The 17,483-nt window shown below is 38.1% G+C and overlaps 1 protein-coding gene across 2 annotated transcripts in view; it reads right to left on the bottom strand.

The window, feature by feature from the left end:
* Positions 1-8,393: 8,393 nt before the first annotated feature.
* Positions 8,394-17,483, bottom strand: part of ATAD2 (ATPase family AAA domain containing 2) — a 31,409-nt gene continuing 22,319 nt past the window's right edge. For both annotated transcript variants that reach the window (XM_063451089.1, XM_063451090.1), the window contains exons 23-28: positions 12,960-13,082; positions 12,495-12,635; positions 11,086-11,427; positions 10,401-10,534; positions 9,697-9,825; positions 8,394-8,809 (exon numbers count right to left, since the gene is read on the bottom strand). In XM_063451089.1, coding sequence (XP_063307159.1) covers positions 8,774-8,809; positions 9,697-9,825; positions 10,401-10,534; positions 11,086-11,427; positions 12,495-12,635; positions 12,960-13,082 — 905 coding nt within the window. In that variant the 3' untranslated portion in view covers positions 8,394-8,773. The remainder of the gene's footprint in view (positions 8,810-9,696; positions 9,826-10,400; positions 10,535-11,085; positions 11,428-12,494; positions 12,636-12,959; positions 13,083-17,483) is intronic.

Genomic DNA, 17,483 nt, shown 5'->3' with positions numbered 1-17,483 from the left:
CCCCCCCCCGTATTTATTACAGAGTGCTGAACCCCCCCCCCCATGTCCATATGATGAGGCCGGTCCCCTGCTTCCAGCTAGGCCCAGGCTCAGGGCCCCATGCTCCGTGCAGGCCGCGGCCCAGCCTGGAGGGAGGGAGGGGGCCGCTCGGTTTGTTTACCTGCTCCGCCGGGCCTTTCAGCTGTGGGCCGCCGCCTCCTGCTCCGCCATCACGGCGGCCATCTTCCAGCTCGCAGAGACACGGCCGAGAGGAGGGGCGGCTGGCTGGGACACTGCCTTCACCGCCAGCTCGGCCAGCAGCCTCCGTCCATGGGGGAGACGGTGATTAACACATGGCCCGGTCCGGCCCCCCGCTTAATATCCACACACAGAGCGGGCCGCACGGACAGCCTCGCTCACTGAGCGCCTTTTGGCGGTAATTGGAGGCGGGGAGATGTGTGTAACGTGGGCCCTCCCACCGTGAAATACCGCCGGCAAATTAATAAAAATCATTAATACAAATTTCATTTATCGATAACACTGCACCGGGCCATGGCAATCACCAAAATATTACCAAAAATAACACCATCAATAACACTGCACCGGGCCAGGACATGGCACTCACCAAAATATTACCAAAAATAACACCATCAATAACACTGCACCGGGCCAGGACATGGCACTCACCAAAATATTACCAAAAATAACACCATCAATATCACTGCCCCGGGCCAGGACATGGCAATCACCAAAATATTACCAAAAATAACACCATCAATAACACTGCACCGGGCCAGGACATGGCACTCACCAAAATATTACCAAAAATAACACCATCAATAACACCGGGCCAGGACATGGCAATCACCAAAATATTACCAAAAATGACACCATCAATATCACTGCCCCGGGCCAGGACATGGCAATCCCCAAAATATTACCAAAAATAACACCATCAATATCACTGCCCCGGGCCAGGACATGGCAATCACCAAAATATTACCAAAAATAACACCATCAATATCACTGCCCCGGGCCAGGACATGGCAATCACCAAAATATTACCAAAAATAACACCATCAATAACACTGCACCGGGCCAGGACATGGCAATCCCCAAAATATTACCAAAAATAACACCATCAATAACACTGCCCCGGGCCAGGACATGGCAATCCCCAAAATATTACCAAAAATAACACCATCAATAACACTGCACCGGGCCAGGACATGGCACTCACCAAAATATTACCAAAAATAACACCATCAATAACACTGCACCGGGCCAGGACATGGCACTCACCAAAATATTACCAAAAATAACACCATCAATAACACTGCACCGGGCCAGGACATGGCAATCACCAAAATATTACCAAAAATAACACCGGGCCAGGACATGGCACTCACCAAAATATTACCAAAAATAACACCATCAATAACAACGCACCGGGCCAGGACATGGCATTCACCAAAATATTACCAAAAATAACACCATCAATAACACCGCACCGGGCCAGGACATGGCACCTGGCATTCACCAAAATATTACCAAAAATAACACCATCAATATCACTGCCCCGGGCCAGGACATGGCAATCACCAAAATATTACCAAAAATAACACCATCAATAACACCGGCCAGGACATGGCAATCACCAAAATATTACCAAAAATAACACCATCAATAACACTGCACCGGGCCAGGACATGGCAATCACCCAAAAAAACACCATCAATAACACTGCACCGGGCCAGGACATGGCACCTGGCATTCACCAAAATATTACCAAAAATAACACCATCAATAACACCGCACCGGGCCAGAACATGGCACCTGGCATTCACCAAAATATTACCAAAAATAACACCATCAATAACAGCGCACCGGGCCAGAACATGGCACCTGGCATTCACCATAATATTACCAAAAAGAACACTGTACCGGGCCAGGACATGGCACCTGGCACACCATCAATAACACTGCCCCGGGCCAGGACATGGCAATCACCAAAATATTACCAAAAATAACACCGCACCGGGCCAGGACATGGAAATCACCAAAAAAAACACCATTAATAACACTGCACCGGGCCAGGACATGGCACCTGGCACTCACCAAAATATTACCAAAAATAACACTGCACCGGGCCAGGACATGGCACTCACCAAAATATTACCAAAAATAACACTGCCCCGTGCCAGGACATGGCACTCACCAAAATATTACCAAAAATAACACTGCACCGGGCCAGGACATGGCACCTGGCATTCACCAAAATAGTACTAACCACCCCATTAACACTGCCCCGGGCCAGGACATGGCACCTGGCATTCACCAAAATATTACCAACCACCACAATAACACTGCACCGGGCCAGGGCATGGCACCTGGCATTCACCAAAATAATACCAAAAATAACACCATCAATAACACTGTCCCGGGCCAGGACATGGCACCTGGCATTCACCAAAGTATTACCAACCACCCCAATATCACCGCACCGCCCAGGACATGGCACCAGGCATTCACCAAAATATTACCAACCACCCCAATATCACTGCACCGGGCCAGGGCATGGCAGCTGGCATTCACCAAAATAATACCAAAAATAACACCATCAAAAACACTGCACCAGGCTAGGACATGGCACCTGGCATTCACCAAAATATTACCAACCACCCCAATATCACCGCACCGCCCAGGACATGGCACCAGGCATTCACCAAAATATTACCAACCACCCCAATATCACTGCACCGGGCCAGGGCATGGCAGCTGGCATTCACCAAAATATTACCCACCATCCCAATAACACCACACAGGGCCAGGGCATGGCACCTGGCATTCACCAAAATAACACCATCAATAACACTGCCCCGGGTCAGGACATGGCACCTGGCAATCATCAAAATATTACCAACCACCCCAATAACACCGCACCGGGCCAGGGCATGGCACCTGGCATTCACCAAAATATTACCAACCATCCCAATAACACTGCCCCAGGCCAGGGCATGGCACTTTGCATTCACCAAAATAATACCATCAATAACACTGCCCCAGGCCAGGACATGGCACCTGGCATTCACCAAAATATTACCAAAAATAACACCAACCACCCCTGCCTGGGGGAGACATGGTTAATAAAGGATGTCTGCAGCCAGCTGAGTGGGGGAAAATGTCAATAAAATAGTTATAATCAGTGCAAAAACAACAAGTTTAGGAATACTAAAGGCCATTGGGACTTATATGCAGGTTTTTGGACTGCTAGACTACAACTCCCACTACCATAAGCCAAGCCACCCCATGAGTTATTGATACTAAAGTTATAGAACACCACACCGTGAATCAAGAGTGATTTACTGAGGGAAAAAAAACAATATATACACACAAAAGAAGCAAATTTCTAATTTTATTTAATAATGAGAAAAAAGAAAAGTAACTTGAAATGTTTTTATTCCCCCCTCCTGCAATCTGGCTACTCCGTCCTAAATTTGAGACTTTAGTAAATAATCCAGAATGAGATAAAAGAGAAAGTCTGCTTATTTTCATGCACGATCCAATGATAAACCCTTGTGTACAATTTAAGACAGATATTAGGATCGATTCATTTGTCTTTGACACTCTACATTATACTACCCATATAGGATAAATAATTATCTAGCAAAAAAACCAAAAAGCACTGGCACGCATTAAAAAAAATGACCTTATCAAAGGTGTACTGGATACATTCCAACTTCTTGATCTGTTTAAATGTGTAATATCGATGGCACATGTAGTGTTCCATTGGTAATCTAAATTATAAATTATTACATATGCAGAAAAAGTTTTCAGTGATCGACGTTTCGACCCATATAGGGCCTTTTTCAAGATCCAAATTGTACTTATATGATCCTATATGGGTCGAAACGTCGATCACTGAAAACTTTTTCTGCATATGTAATTTGCACTAAAGAATAAAGTAAACCACTTATTAAGACCTGTGAGTGCACCTTGTATATATTTTGATATTCATATTTGACGCTGAGGTTTGCACCCAGGCAAGAATACTGCATTGGTCATTAAAGGGTGAGTGCCAAGTTCGTGTGCATATATATATATATATATAAAAAATTATTCATATACATTATTCGTCAGGAATTCATAGTGAATTTGAACAATATATTAGCATTTGATTTTACAATGTAAATTATTTTGGCCTTACATTTTAAACTCGCTTTGAATTTTGGCCAATTTTTACTTTAACAGTGAAAGTCTGTCCACAATAGAATGGGTGACTCATTTGACCATTATGGATGTTGCTTACACCAATCCTGAAGAATAAAAATACACAGGTGAAGGGAAGAGTGGTTAAAATTGTGCTTTTGTTTTGTTTTATTCATTAAAAGTAAATGGTAGCAAAGCAAGACCTCCAGCCTATCTTACTCTCCTAAGCCGCCAACAGGTCTGTGCCTGGTTACCATGCAAATGTTAGTGATCTGTTATTCCCGCTGGGTCTACATTCACAGCACAGCCATCTTGGAATTCCTCCATGGCACTTGCTGGAACGCTCCTCATACATCACTAAACACTAAGAAAAATTAGTATGGATATATATTAATGGGGGATGCTGCTTACACATTAGTACAATTTGACTTAAAAGATGTGCAAGATTAAAACACAGGGTTGAAAAGGACCCAAGACAGACATTACATCTGCACCAGTATGTTTTCAAAGGCCACTAGGTTTGTATTTTTTCTGCAAGGACCCCTCCTGCTGACTTGTCTGCTTAGATGGAGGTATTGGTGGCCACGATACTTACCTGAAGCGCTCTTCTTACCACCCATGTTCTCTGCCTCACCTCCATCTTGAGATTATGGCAGAAGCTGCATTCATTATATTTGTATGCATGCAAGCCAGCCCAAAACATAAGATCTTATAAGACTTCAAGGATCTTCTTATCTATGTGAAATCGTGTGCCAAGGACATATATGCATATGATGGTTGCTATGAATTTTCCCCACACTATGCTATATCAGAGTTTATAAAATTTAAAGTATATGCTTGCAACATCAGTAAAATAGAACATACCCTCCTGAACAGGTCAACCTCTCCAGTCATGATAAAATGGAGCAACGTCACTCTCTAAAATCTCTCGTCTATGTCCTAATATTAATAGTACACATATTTATACCATAGATGTTCAATTAGGTCATGTTAGAACCTACCTTAACTTGGCAAAGATACAAGGCCATTACTTGGTCATTTCACATGGGAACATCTTATCTATGTTTAGACTAAAACGTAAGGGTGCACATGACATGGGTGCACATGACATGGGAAAATTCCCTGACTTGGGGAATTACACTAACCCAAGGACAAGATGGCATCCTAAAGTCTTAACACCATATTCATTGAATATGGGTAAGAGGTCATTTATTAAAGAAACATTGTATGAAAAACAATATGTTCCATTTCTAACAACTTGTCAGTTTTCAAAATCTCAAAAAAATTTCAAAAAAAGTACACAGTTTAAGAAATACAACTTTTCATTCTAAAACTTGTAATATATGCACATGCCCATAACAATGCTACCCTTCAATGTGTACATGAGACAAGGTAGGCCCCTACTTCTTCTGATTCCATAGGTGTTCAACAGAATGGTAATACAATCTTATAGAGGCACTGTTTTTGTTAAAGATTCTATGGAAAAATAATCTTAATATGACATATTATTATGATATTTATATAGCGCCAACAAATTCCGCAGTGCTTTACAACGTATGTACACATACATATAAATCTATAGTAGAGTAGCACCATAGTGGTAAGATCCAATATAGTATTGCCATAATTTTCCCAGTTCAATTTTGAAACATGGCAATGGTGAATGTTGGAGACGAGGTTTAAAAAATTAAATTTAGTGAGAAGTTAAGATAATTGGGAAGGTTAAAACAATACTCCCCCCTCACAATCTGAAAGTATACTTCTCCCTCAGAATAGAAGCAGCAAATAAGCCTCTTGAATCTCCAAGACCATCACCACCTAAAGAAAAAACCAAAACTCCCCAATGAAAAATAAAAATCATAAAATATAATTTATACAAAACAGGCAGCACAGTGTTCCCAGAGTTGAAGAGGATTGTTGTGTTTGGCACGCATGGATATAATTTTCTAGGATTCTCTTGTACTCCGCGTATTTCATCCTAATTTAACACTGGAGACAGTGATACAATGTAATCACAAAATGAGGATCCAGTGTGCTTCCTTCCAGTCTTTGGGGGCTGGTTTTGCCTACAAGTAAGCACCTGGTGGTTCAAAACATGCAAGGCAAAGATTTTTCTCTTTTTTGGGGGACCTATGGCCTCGGTAGATTTTAAGCACAACTAGCATTCAATATGAGCAAGAGCCTCTCATTAACATTTTGTTGCTCTAAACATTTGCAATAGCTCGTCTCATTTGCCATTAAAGTCCCCTTTTAAAATTGTGAAGTGCTGCAAAATGAAATCCAATAATTTAGATTTTGGCTACATTCTGGAACTTGGGTAGATTGAGCTTGCTATGCATATTGGCCAGGCATTTGAAAACACGTGGTCTCCATTAACCTACAGGGTGACAACTTGTCAGTCCCAGGTCCTATTTCTTTGTTGCCAAGGTGACAGATTTTTCAGCTAATGGAGAGAAAAAAAAAAAAAAAATCTAAAGGACAAAATAGTGAAGTTAAAAAATATAGCTGAGATTTGTTTTTCCTTAATCAGCTTTTTAACTATTTGCAATTACGTTGTCAATTCTCCACAGATCAGTTGAGATAGCGCAGTTTGTAAATCCTCTAACTACTGAGCATGTTCAAAATCACAGGTTCAAAAAGACTTTAGTCATTTTCACCTCAAGAAATACAATGGCCTAATTTCGGCATCCATTCTTTTGGATTGATTGTAAGGCCCAAATTAAAACCAAGTCACTTGATAAAGGAGAAATGCAAAATCATTATGTTGAAATTAAATTTTTGGATAAGCACAATAAAGAAATACCCAAAACGGTGGTTAATCCAAACTATGTAGTTGCTGAGATGTTATTTTACACAAGATAACCATGGAAACTACAGTAAATTGGTGACTTCCATTACTAGCCCCCAAGAGAGCCTAAAAGGTAGATCTCCAGATGTTTTAAAACTACAGCATTCATAATGCTTTGTCATTCTAAAGGCATGCAAAACATCACGGGAGTTGTAGTTCTACAACATCTGGGGACCTTTTGGGCACCCCTGGTTTATAGCAAACATTACTCCGCACAAGACCAGTAGGACATACTCAGATAATCACACAACTACCCAATAGCCGCCCAAATGTCAGAATATAGGTTTAAGTGACTAAATATATGTATTTTTATTCGAAGAAACAAAATATAACAAGTTCATATGGAAGATTACATAAAATCTGTAACACAGATATAGGAGGATCTGATTCAGAACATCCTTGTGTAGTACTCTTTCATTAGTGTCTAGCCCAGGTACATCAAATATTGATATATTCTATATCATGAAAGACTTGTAAGGCATTAGGTTGCAGTTTATTTTATTTTAAGCTCTGTACATCAATTGCTGTAATTACAATATAAGCACAGTCTACCGTAGCCACATACACTGGGATCATGCAGATTTTAAAGCCCATATGTAACAGAACAATAATGTAAACACCGCTGCTTTCCAATAATTCTCAAAAGCAATAAAAACATGGAAGCAAAATAAATTTTAAATGGACGAGTCATTCACAAGGTTTGAATGAAGCGTTCACTTATAAGTAGTTACAACACGTGTAATCCATACATGGTGCTTTCAAAATCCTCAGTAAAAATATATAAAGTCCACAAGCCCGGCAAAAAGAAGATGGGGAGGGGGCAGGTCTTGTGCCATATATAGGAAATAACACCATGTTGTGATAATTATCCTCTGAATTAACTTTCCTGAGTTGAACCATAGACCAATTGCTATTCCAGTTTACCTTTATGTGAAAAGGAATTGTTAATTCCAATTTAAGATATCGGATTCAAATCTCTGTCCAGCTACAGCACAGAGGATCCTACAATGCCGAAAGGGTCACTGTAAGCACTCTAGCCATTTTATCTCACTAAATTGGTTATAGTGCCAGGGGACTCCAGACCGTATAACAAAGTCAGTCAGATGATGCAGTTGCAGTGCCTACAATGCCCCTTTAATCTATTGTGGGATGCTACATGCTGTCTTTGGGAACAGCTAAACATGCACCTATACAATATCTTTTGCATTTCATGACTCCTCAGACATTGTGATACAAAATGGAAAAGGGTTTAGTTAACAGAAAAAAAAAAATTAGGCTTTACATTTAATTTACTCACTTTTCAGTTGCAACTGAAAACAGTAGTAAAATTTAGGTAACTGTGTTCAATATTTTTTCCAAATCAGCTATTTTTCAGCTAGGATGTTTGCTATTTGATTTCAATGCACAATATGTTGTTTAGTGAATAAGTCCCTATGCTTGATACTAAATCATCTAGCACAGGATAAAAATGTTATTCCATAAAATATGGCACCAGGTCTTCTTAATAGGTGCATTTTAAAATATCTACAACAATTTCTGGATTAATTATGAACAAAGCTGAATTACAGAACACAGCATTACATGTATTAAATATACAAATAGCTATTTGTTATAGGAAAACTTTTGCAGAGTTCAATAATCCTTGTCATAGTAAATATGTACATGTAAGGATTTAGATATATTATTTAAAAGCACTCTTAAGACAATTTATGAAAACCGAATACAAGTCCATCAATTTCAAATTCTGAAGTTTTCAATTTCATCTTCCATTTCCTGTAACAAGACACAAAAAATAAAACTTAGCAGTTTTATGGACAAGAGAATTACAACCTTTCAATGAACATTACACCACTTAAATTACAGTCTACTAGTTTTATACAAAAAAAAAAAATATATGCCCCGTTTTATTTCATCGTAGTATTTATGGGGCAAAGACTAAAGTGGTTTCACACACACACACACAAAAAAAAAAATTGTGCTCCCTGTGGTTTGGCTAATGCGGAAGTTAAATTGTACATTAGCTTGACCAACTTGGATGAGTTCTTGTGTGACTAGTTTCGGCCACATTGCTCGAAAAGAGTGACACAAACTTGGGCAGTGCCAAAGATTCTTTGCACCATAGCTACTACAATGATCTGCACAGTGTCAATTTAAAACAAATCTGTCATCTAAATATATTCTATACTTTATAATACAACTGTCAAGTGATCATTTGACACAATGTACTTAATAGCTGCAGGGCATGTTTAGAAAGAGGCTATATAGTCTTCTGTATTTCATGATAATCAAGATTCAACCCAAGAACTCTCACCACATGGATTAAACTACTAGGCTTGTGAAATACCTGCAGCACACTAAAAGATCTGTAAAGATCTGGCTGCAGAACAAAATTGGACTCTGGACAGGATATAAATTACTACAAACCCATTAACATTTTATTCGACATGCACAATCTACATAGCACAGAGAAAGTCTACTACAACAACTCTGAAAATGTATTGAATAAAGGAAAATAGTAGAACCCACCTGTAGAATATGGAGAGGAAAAAAAGGTTTGCATAAAATTAAATAACCTATCTGTAAAATGCCAAAACATATATATGCATCTATGCATCTAAAAGAAAAATAAAGAAGGTCAAACTTAAAATATATAGAATTACCTTTAGTAACTGGGTTTTGTCATAGTCTTTGCGATGCCGGTAAATGCACTGGCTGATTAAGGCATACAGTTTTTCCAGATGGAAGACATTATATCCATTCGTTTTCTGTACAACTTTATACAACAGTTGCTGAAAATGTTAACAAGAGGAATTAAGTACTAAGAAAATTGCAAAAGCAATGGTTAAAGGGACACAAAGTTATTCCCTATTGTTTAATGAGCTACATAAAAAACAGACATGAGTGCACAAGAGGAACAGTCTCCAAATGGAGACTCAGGAACTGAGGCTGGACAAATATTTTGCATGTGTGGAAGAAAGGTACAGTTTAAAGGCTTATGTAATTTAGATTTTTATTTTTTTTAAATCACTGCAAATATAAGCAAGTGTTAATAGACCGTGACAGGAGGCCTTTTTGTACCATAATCCATGCAACATATTTACATTTGTATGGTGTATGTAAAGTGCATCATAAGATCAGCAAATAGTTTAAAACACATTTAAAAAACCCACAAAATAACAGTTTTGGTGAATCAATATTCAGTGCAAAGGCTAAATTTGGTTGGCTTGGTTCACAAACCTCTGCAGTAACAAGGTTATCCTTGTGACATAATGTAACAGCAGTGCCAAATTCAGTTCAACACATAGTAGATAAGATGTCAATGGAGAATTTTTCAACTTGCATTAATTTTTATTAAAAACCTCACCTGAAGTTTGGACTCATCCACATAAAATGTGGGAGTTGGTTGTGATAGAATGTCCATGGCTTTGTCCACATTTATTAAGTGCTGCTGTTCTACTTGCATTTGCCTGCCACGAGTCATGCGCCTAACACACAAATCTGAAGGAAAATAAAAAATAAAAAATGATAAAATAAGATTTATTCTAAATTTATAAGCACACTAGTCACCAAAAACACCATCAGTTTAATGAAGCAGTTTTGGTGTATATATCATGCCCCTGATGTCTCACTGCTTGATTCTCTGCTATTTAGAATTGAAATCACTTTGTTTATGCACCACTAGCTGGGGGATCATACAGCCTCCCTACACACTTCCTGAAATTTAAATAAAAAAATAAAATAAAAATGTATGTTGTGAGAGTCACAGCCAGGGGAGGTGTAAACAAAAAGAAAGATAAATTATCTCCTAAATGGCAGATAATTGAGCAGTGTGGCTGTGGGTGATTATCTATGCACTAAAATGGTTTCATAAAGCTAGAGTAGTTTTGGTGCTTAGAGTGTACCTTTAACACTGACCATATTTAATGAGGGTATTCAATACTCGAAAGCACAATTGTTGAATGGTTTGATAACAAAAATAAATAAATCTGTACCCTTACATTCAATTGATAAATAAAATTATTTATAATTAGAAACATTTAGGTACATACCACTAGGCTCACTGTGATCACCATTTTCTTTTGTAGGAGAACAATAGACTTCACCAAAGGCTATGGGCTCAGTATTTGGTGATCTTGACATTTCTTTTGCAGAGCTATCTTTAGCAGGGAGAGAGCTGTCTGCAGTAGAATTGAGATTTTCTGCTTCCATAGAGGATTCATCGAGAAGTTCAGTTTCTGTATTGTCTAAACTGAAGTCAGGATTCTCATGGTCAGCATCACTTTCACCTTCAGCAACCGTTTCATCCTTTAAGGCTTGTGTCAATTTCTTTTTCTTAGCTAGGTTACCAGTCTTCCAACGGTTTCTCCTCCTCATTTTTTTCTTTGCGCTGGCTATAAGTGGGGAAAATTATCAATATGTATTTATCCTACATTGCCAAGTCATCGAAAAAGGGCATGCTTGCTTCAATATAATGAAGCAGGGTGGGCTAACTTTCTAGGCAGACAGACATCGACATAGGAGCGATTTTTTAAAACATACAGAGCAAAATCTACCTATGTAGATTTCGCTAGAACAATGTATAGTTAAACTGCATTAGGAGTTCATTTCAAGTGAGAGTACATAAGCAAGACCGTTATCCTTTAAGCAAATAGGCTGGATGATTAAATGTCTTGTTACACTCTTCATATGTACCTGCCATGTAACAATGTCATACACATGTTGAGAACAAGGTTATTTACTTGGTGTTTATATAGTGCTAGCATATTCTACAGTGCCATATAGAGGGAACACAGAAAAATAATGCACACTGATCTAAAAGGAACATGCTTACACACGCTTCAACAACAAATAAACCCCACGCTACACTACCCTAATCTGAAAATAAAAAAATACAGCACAACCAGACATTACAAAGCTGCCACTTGTTCTCTCAAATTCTAAAATACAAGTGTCTCCATATATTATTGGTATTTATATAACAACTTATCAAATCAAGTATTTATTCTGCAGTACTTTATAATATTACAAAATGAGGAAATTTAACAATAAATGAGATAATTACAAAATGTTACAGGAACAATAGGTAGAGGAGGACCCAGCTCCAACGATCTTACAGTCTAAACTCTAGAGGATATCCTTTATCTATTGTATTGCGGTTTTCTTAAACATATTTGGACCACTATACTGTGGTACCCCACCCAGTCAGGCAGTCTTAATGGAAAAACACAATAAACAAGAGAAGTTCCAAAGTCTGGTGCTCCACTCTACTGGTCAACCAGTAGGGATTACTTAAAAGTAAAGGCAGATCTCCACCAAGCAGAAATTGAAATGCTAATCATACCAGTAATTACACAAATTGCTTTTCCAGTGAATGAAAGGGTGAGAATGAAAAAAATATATATATTTTTTTGGAACATGGCTTCTTCTAATATCCGTATTATGGCTACATTGTGCTTACCTGCACTTGGTGTACTCGCTGCCACTGGAAACCCGTCGGGTCGCTCAGATTGATGCATTTCAGTTTTCTTCCCATCTTGAGCATTGTTTTGCTTTGGGAGCACGTGATAATAAGATGGAGCGTTCTTTGAAGCCGAAACACCTTAAGAGAGAGACTATACGTCAAATACTTGTATATATTTACATACAATTTAGATTACTGGTCACTAAGTATTCCAAATATTCATAAGGTTAAATAAAACCAAGAAACGTCTTATGAAATGGTTGTTGCACACAAATGAAGGACAAGAAAAAAAAAAAAAAAACACTAATCAAAACAAACCCAAACGGTTTCATTATAAGGGTCCATTTGAACTTTTTTGCATATTGTACCATTAAAAAAAAAAAAAGGATTTTTTTTTTTAAAAGGATAATTCCTTTTTTTTTTATTAAACAAAGCACAAATTCTGCATGTAAAAGAACATACCTCTCTTCTTGCGAGAATCCTGAATTTCTTCACACAGCTTCTCAAACTCTTCATCCAGCTCTTCTTTTATAATTGCATATGTTGTATCTTTGAGAGTACAAGCCCTGTGGCGAATTAAACGATCTGAAAACAGACAAAAACATTACTCTACCTCTGATATTTACAAAAACAGACATTTTTACTCACTGTAAATAATATTTTTTTCTTAATATGGTGGCAGCATGTATGGGTTGTGCTTCCTATTACCCTATAAAGGGCTTCCCCAGCAAACCCACCTCAGTCGTATCAAGAATACACACACTAAGCAAAATTGTAATATATATATATATATATAATTAGAGGCCATAGATCGACCATCAACACGGCATTCAGAGATCAAAAATCGGATAAGCCGGTGGCCAAACATTTTCTCCAAGCCAACCATAGATTGCCCACTCTCCGATTCACGGCCATAGACCATGTTCCACCGAACCCGAGAGGTGGGGACAGATCCAAAGCATTACTCCAACGGGAAACGTATTGGATACATCGACTGGACACAATGAATTTATTACATTCTCTATGTTCTGCTAAATATACCTTGGACGCTATGCAAAACCAAAGCCATGGCAGTATGAATTTTCATGGCTCTCAGACTATCCCTACCAATTATTAATTAGTAATTATTGATTAGTATTGAATTACGTAACTGTCTATTTATAACTTTGATGAAATAGTTAATATCGAGTATATAGTATGCTCATTTAGTAATTACTTACCGCTATAGAGTATTAATATTATATATTTCTAGCTCAGATTCTCATTAAGTTTTCTCCTCCTTTGTTTTTAATTGCAACATCTGAGATCGATGTTGCCTTATGTTCTTAATCTTTATTTGGCACTACACACTTGGTATGTTTCTTGCATCTTTAGCACTGTGTGGGCACTTTCGGCACTTCGGTCACATGTTTTATATTGCCATGCATGGATCATACGAGATCCTCTCACTTATCTCCCTTTAGAGATTGTGCCTTTATCGATCATTCCCATTTGCAAAAAAACAGTTGTTAAGGCTGGTTGTGTTTACACACTATTGAATAGATTGTTCCAAAAGATTACCTAGCAACGACGTCACAATTACGTCACACGCACTGACGCACGCATAGGAAATCACGTGGGTTTGTTTTCGTGACACTTCCGGGTTTGAATGGGCGGCCACACACACGAGATTGGTGAGTGCACGCTGTTTATTTGTATATAATACATACTCAGTTCACTTGTAAACTGTTCTTGAAAAAGACCCTGAGGGGTCGAAACGTCGAATCACAGAACTTACATGTTGATGTAAACGACTTTTACTAAATAAAATTCACTATAAAGAAGTCCTTTTGAGTGCTCCACTTCATTGCTGGATATATATGGGACGCCGGAAGCACCGAAGGCAAGATACCTTTATACACCATTCAGGGGTGAGTGCCTAAAGCATTTTTTGGTTATATATATATATATATATATATATATATATATATATATATATATATTTCAGCTAAGAGTAGACATTATAAATTTGAGATGATTAACTTTGAGATGATTAACCTGTGCCATGTCAGAAGGTGGGAAAAGTTCTTGCCCCAAAGACACTGAGCTGTACGGGCAAGAATAGAACCTTCCATTTCCTGTTCACTCGCGGACAGAAGAGGAGCAGGAATGTCTGTACTCGTGAGTGCACTTAAAGTGAGTGTATGTAAAGCGGGGTATGCCTGTACTGTTATTGCAAGCATATATTTTAATCTTATAAACTGTGCTATAATATTGTAATGTATTAAGTTTTTATGTCTATATTTATTTTTCTATCTAATAAAAATATTTTAAAAGACAAAAACTTTATTTGCTTCGAAGACAATCCCTATTTTATATTGTATTCACAATTATTTATATATTTTAAATAGAGGAACTCTTACCAACTATATAATATTACGGCTAAAATATCTTTACGGTTAGTCCTAGTAAATAAACCCACCCCTCACCTCAAATATTAACCCCTTAAGACCGCAGGACGTACTATGCCGTCCTTATTTGGGCGGCTCTAAACGCCGCAGGACGGCATAGTACGTCCTGGGCGGTCTTACCCCCCACGTGGCCGGCGGCACATGGCCGCTGCAGATCGCGGACGGGGGGCATGCCTGGCCCCCCAGGCAGCCCCCCTGTGCCTGGGGACCGCGGTCTGCAGCTTCCGATCGCAGTGACAGGCTGTCACTGCGATCGGTATTTACCATGTGTCAGCCGATTTTAAAATCGGCTGACACATGGAGCCGCGGCATTTTCAATCTGCAGATCGCGGTCGGGGGACATGCCTGGCCCCCCAGGCAGTCCCCCTGCGGTCAGTGACCGCGATCTGCAGAGTATGATCGCAGGGAGAGGCTGTCTCTGCGATCTGAATGCAGAGACAGCCTCTCCCTGCGATCTGATCGCAGTGACAGCCTGTCACTGCGATCAGAGGTTACTATGTGTCAGCCTATTGGCTGACCCAGAGTAACTGCAGGCAGGATCCCCCCTGCAGATCACGGTGGTGGGCATGCCTGGCCACCCAGGCACTCCCCCTGTGGCCAATTACCGTGATCTGCAGGAGGTGATCACAGTGACAGCCTGTCACTGTGATCACTGATCCTGTGTGTCAGCCAGTGATGTAAAATCACTGGCTGACACTGTCTCTGCCCCTCTCCTCCCCTCTTAACCCCTTAAAGTAAAAAAAAAAAAAAAAAAAATTAAAGTTAAAAATAAAATATACTTTGATCATTTATATATATATATTATATATGATCTAAGTATATATATATATATATATATATATATATATATATATATATAGACACACATTTACACATACACTAAGTGTATTTTAATATTTATATATAATTATATATATATTAATATCAAAATACACGTAGAAGGATATTGATTAAATATATACATAATTATAATTATATATATTTTATAATAAAAAATAAATACGTTAAAAAAAAAAATTAAAAAAAAATAATTAAAAATATATATGTGTGTAATTTCGTTCTAACTGTATTTTGATATTAATATATATATATAGATAGCAAAATACACGTAGAACGAAATATATATATGTATATACCTAAGTATATACGTATACATCACTATATGTATACCTATATATAAATAAAAATAATTGTAAAAAAATTATATACATATATATCCACACACGTGTATATATAATAATTTTACATATATATTTATGTAATAATTTTACATAATTAGGTATCCTAATTAATTACAATTAGCGGGACCTGCCTAACAACCCAGGCCGAAAGTATAGGGAATTTAATTTGCTAGCACTATATTTAACCCTATAACTTTCCAAGACACTATAAAACCTGTACATGGGGGGTACTGTTTTACTCGGGAGACATCGCTGAACACAAATATTTGTGTTTCAAAACCGTAAAATGTATTACAACAATGATATCGTCAGGGAAAGTGAAATTTATTGCATTTTTCGCACACAAACGGAACTTACACTGACGATATTTTTGCTGTAATACTTTTTACTGTTTTGAAACACAAATATTTGTGTTCAGCAAAGTCTCCTGAGTATAACAGTACCCCTCATGTACAGGTTTTAGGGTGTTTTCAAAAGTTACAGAGTCAAACATAAGGCTTGCGTTTGTTTTTTCACAATGAAATTTGCCAGATTGGTTACGTTGGCTTTGAGACCGTATAGTAGCCCAGAAATAAGAATTACCTTCATAATGGCATTTCATTTGCAAAAGTAGACAACCCAAGGTATTGCAAATGGGGTATGTTCAGTCTTTTTTAGTAGCCACTTAGTCACAAACACTGGCCAAAATTGGCTTTCAAATTAGTTTTTTGCATTTTTCACACACAAACAAATATTAACGTTAACTTTGGCTAGTGTTTGTGACCAAGTGGCTACTAAAAAAGACTGGACATACCCCATTTGCAATACCTTGGGTTGTCTACTTTTGCAAATGGTATGCAATCATGGGGGTAATTCTCATTCCTGGGCTACCATACAGTCTCAAAGGCAACGTAACCAAACTGGCAAATTTCAATGTGAAAAAACTGAAAAGTGTAACATGCTTTATTTGACCCTGTAACTTCCCAAAACACCATAAAACCTGTACATAGGGGGTACTGTTTTACACGTGAGACATCGCTGAATACAAATATGTGTATTTTATTGCAGTAAAAGCAAACGGTATTATGACATTCACAGTTAGAATGTCACATAGAACTAAGAAAATTTAAAAAAATCTTATTTTCTCTCATTTTTTTATATTGTATTCATATTAAGTTATGTTCCATACCTAAATATTTGATGTTAAATGAAAGCCCTGTTTCCCCTGAATAAAATGATATATAATAAGTGTGGGTGCATTTAATATGAAAGAGGTGAATTACGGTTGGACAGACATATAGCGCAAATGCCAGGTTTTGTTTACGGTTTTTTTGGATCACAACTTGTACATTTGGCTGCGGTCTTAAGGGGTTAAC

This window comes from Pelobates fuscus, chromosome 4 (genome assembly GCF_036172605.1).
Source record: "Pelobates fuscus isolate aPelFus1 chromosome 4, aPelFus1.pri, whole genome shotgun sequence".
NCBI classification, from domain to species: domain Eukaryota; kingdom Metazoa; phylum Chordata; class Amphibia; order Anura; family Pelobatidae; genus Pelobates; species Pelobates fuscus.
The sequence above is the reverse complement of the archived record's forward strand: the minus strand, read 5'-3'. Positions and strand labels throughout refer to the sequence as shown.